Source organism: Etheostoma spectabile, chromosome 1 (assembly GCF_008692095.1).
Source record: "Etheostoma spectabile isolate EspeVRDwgs_2016 chromosome 1, UIUC_Espe_1.0, whole genome shotgun sequence".
Classification (NCBI taxonomy): domain Eukaryota; kingdom Metazoa; phylum Chordata; class Actinopteri; order Perciformes; family Percidae; genus Etheostoma; species Etheostoma spectabile.
Genome location: NC_045733.1, coordinates 13,334,862 through 13,338,196, shown reverse-complemented (window position 1 = coordinate 13,338,196; position 3,335 = coordinate 13,334,862). Strand labels below are relative to the sequence as shown.

The following is a 3,335-nucleotide window of genomic DNA, read 5'->3' as shown; positions in this document are numbered from 1 at the left end:
CTGTATCTGACATATCTGCCCTGCCTCCCCTCTTCAGGAAAACCTTCGTCAGTATGTGGACCGTATCTTCAATGTTATCACCACCTCTGGTGTTCGTTGCCCCACCGTCATGTGCGATATCTTCTTCTCTTTGAGAGAGTCCGCTGCCACGCGTTTCCAAGGTAACACCTCCTGAATGACTTAGAAGTAACATGGGAAAGAAGAAGACAAGCTGCTATTAAGGAACAGGAAATAGACAATAAAGAACTGGATGTGCGAGATGTCCAAGGACACTTGCTTCTCTTTGTACTCTGCTATTTGTGTCAACCCTGAGAACACTTAAGGCCTCCCACACACTTATTATGGTTTATGTGTGGAGTATAGAGTGTGTACACCCTGTGTCGCATACTGTGCTGCCTCCTGTTGGCTGTCACAGGGCACAGCAGTCACAGAAAGAACAAGCTGTTATTATGAAACAAACTGTATATAATTATAGTCATTAGCTAAAATGACTAATTTTTTTTATATAATTTGGACATTGAACAAATCTGCTTCTGTATATGGAATGTAATTAAAGCAATTTTTCTTCATTTTTTGCTATCTGCTCTATAGTTGACCAAGATGTCCGATACACAGCAGTGAGCAGTTTCATTTTCCTGCGTTTCTTCGCTCCAGCCATCCTCTCCCCAAACTTGTTCCATCTAAGGCCGCACCATCCAGTGAGTCTGATTTTTAAAACAAATACACAGTTAACAAACATTTGAATGGTATATTTGCTAAAATTAGAATAGAATTTTTATTTTATTTTTTCCCCTGAATTATATATTTTTGTGTAGGCAATCCAGGGAATATCAAACTGATTTTGGGTTGTTAAATTACCTCCCTAATACCTCAGTTTTTTTACATCTTAATTTCAATCAATCCACCATTGATTTATTCATTTTAAGAGTGGCTTTAATCTATTTTTGCAAATGACGTATATACTGTGTATATTATACATATGCATATATCCTTCTGAAAATAAGTAAACAGTTTAACAACAATAAACAGTTTAACAATCTTGTTCATTCCCAACCTTGGAAACAGTAGCTTTCAAAAATATTTCATGACTTTCCTCAGCAGAGTTAGTTTTGTTAGAATTATTTAGTTAATTTATTTTTTAGATAATCTTTCATGTTCAAATTTCCACATCAAGAACTTCTCATGCATGTTGGTTTAAAAGCTGAAGTTTTTGAAGAAAGTTGAAGAGTACTCTACTTTGGAAATAGTAACGTTTTGTGTATATATGTTTATACCTGCATTTCATATTGCTAATAGCTACAGTGCTTTTATGGTGATAAGTGATTTCTCAAGATTTGATTTCATGTCTTTTTGTGTCCCTAGGATCCTGCCACCTCTCGAACCCTCACCCTCATCTCCAAGACTATCCAGACCCTGGGAAGTCTCGCCAAGTCGAAATCTGTAAGTTTCTCCCATTAAAGTGTATTTTTCTATTTTCATTCCTGTAACTGAACTAAGACTTCATTTCATCTTCTTCTCTCTGTCACTCTTTTTTTATTCCATGCTTTTTGCTTTCAAGGCCAATTTCAAAGAATCTTACATGGCTGCATTTTACGACTACTTCAATGAGCAGAAATATGCGGACGCTGTGAAGAATGTGAGTATTCCGATTGTTTTCTTGTTACATGCAAAAAAAATCTCTGCCAGTTTGTAGACACACAATCAGATGTTCTCTTTGACCTGTATGTCAGATGAGGATAAACTCAGAGAAATGTGGAATGAAATAGTGGAGACATTTGAAAGGAACTGAAGAAGTGGAGTGGATAGAAGCATGTATAAGCATGGTTTTCATGGTTGGAAAGAATGCAGTTACTTGGATGTCGTGTGAGACGGAACAAATGTGACCTTCATAATAAATATGACATATGACATCCTTTACTTACCTTCATAGTTCCTGGATTTGATCTCCACCTCTGGCAAATGGGATCAGAAGAGTATTGAAACACCAATCATGCTGAAAGAGGGGTAAGGAGCCAACTTATTTTTAAACTGATATTTATGGAAAGAAACACTATCAAAGAGTCTATAAAAAGCTCTCTCAATACCACTGCTAAGAAGTCCTGCACATGTGATATTAGATTAATCTAGATAATTTATAGAACGGTAAGCTGAGATTTTGTAATCAAATGTACTGTGTATGTTACCATAACTCATCACCTTTTCACTGCTAGTTGAGCAGCTTCAGTGTTTCTCTTTTACGACCTCATTAAGGTTGTACTGGCACTTCTTTCTAGTTTTTGACAGTTGACAGTTGGGCTCAACTGTCCAGAATAACTCAAAGGAATAGTTCCACATTTTGGCAGAGAAGATTGATACCACTCACATGTCTGTATGGTAAATGTTAAGCTAAGGTGAGCAGCCAGTTAGCATAACTAGAAGAAGGGGGAACAGTTAGCCTGGCTCTGCGCAAGGGTAACTAATTATACACTGGATCTATTGTTTGTTTAAATCGTACAAAGGCCAAGGTGTAAAAACAGTTAGTCTCCATTTTACTACTCCATTAAGACAATATTTCTTGACTGGCCTGAAGCCATTAAATTATTGGATTTTCCACCAATTGCCTGGCAACTGCTCAGGAGCAAGAACCCACATAACCATGAAGGGTCATTTCTTGCTTTTGAAGTTTAATTCAGTTTTAGAATGAAATAAACAAAGAAGATGTGACATGTTTTAGTGAGCTTTAAAGGCGCTGGCAGATGGACTGTTGTGATCGTTGGACATAGCCACACTAGCTGTTTCTGGTTGTTATGCTAATATAAGATAAGCCAACCAGCTGATGGTTGTAGCTTCATATGCATCATACACAGACACAGATACATAGTGGTATCAATCTCCTCATCCAACTCGGCCACAAAGTTAATTTGTGTATTTCCCAAATTGTCAAACCAGTCCTTTATGTCATCAATAAAGTGGAGCTGGATTTTACCCTTAACTTTTTCCTTTTTTTTTTTACACACCCTCATGCTGTGATTAATTTCCAAAGTGACCCATTACAGTAAAAGATACACCTGCGGCTGTAAACTGAGCCCTCACTAACAACAAATGGGCTGTTGATTCGATGACATTTCTATTGAGGCTGTAAAGCGAAGGAGAGTTTCCAGTTGACAGTAGTTGTGCCAGCACATCGCTCAACAACATCCCCACCCTCTTTTGTTTCTGCTACCGGGCGTAGGAGTGTAAAACTCACTATAAAGAGGGTTGATGGGAAGGGGTCAAAAGGCACCAAGGGCAGGTAAGAGCTCTCTGTATAAAGGCTTTGCCCTTGTGACCCCCTGTGTATGCACTGTAACCCCCCC

At 38.1% G+C, this 3,335-nt stretch overlaps 1 protein-coding gene across 5 annotated transcripts in view; it reads left to right on the top strand.

Moving 5' to 3' along the window:
• Positions 1 to 3,335, top strand: part of rasa3 (RAS p21 protein activator 3) — a 60,052-nt gene that overhangs the window by 36,081 nt on the left and 20,636 nt on the right. For 4 of the 5 annotated variants that reach the window (XM_032532641.1, XM_032532420.1, XM_032532570.1 and 1 more), the window contains exons 14-19: positions 38 to 161; positions 592 to 698; positions 1,363 to 1,440; positions 1,559 to 1,636; positions 1,931 to 2,004; positions 3,212 to 3,271. In XM_032532641.1, coding sequence (XP_032388532.1) covers positions 38 to 161; positions 592 to 698; positions 1,363 to 1,440; positions 1,559 to 1,636; positions 1,931 to 2,004; positions 3,212 to 3,271 — 521 coding nt within the window. The remainder of the gene's footprint in view (positions 1 to 37; positions 162 to 591; positions 699 to 1,362; positions 1,441 to 1,558; positions 1,637 to 1,930; positions 2,005 to 3,211; positions 3,272 to 3,335) is intronic. The other variant, XM_032532675.1, reaches the window with a different exon arrangement.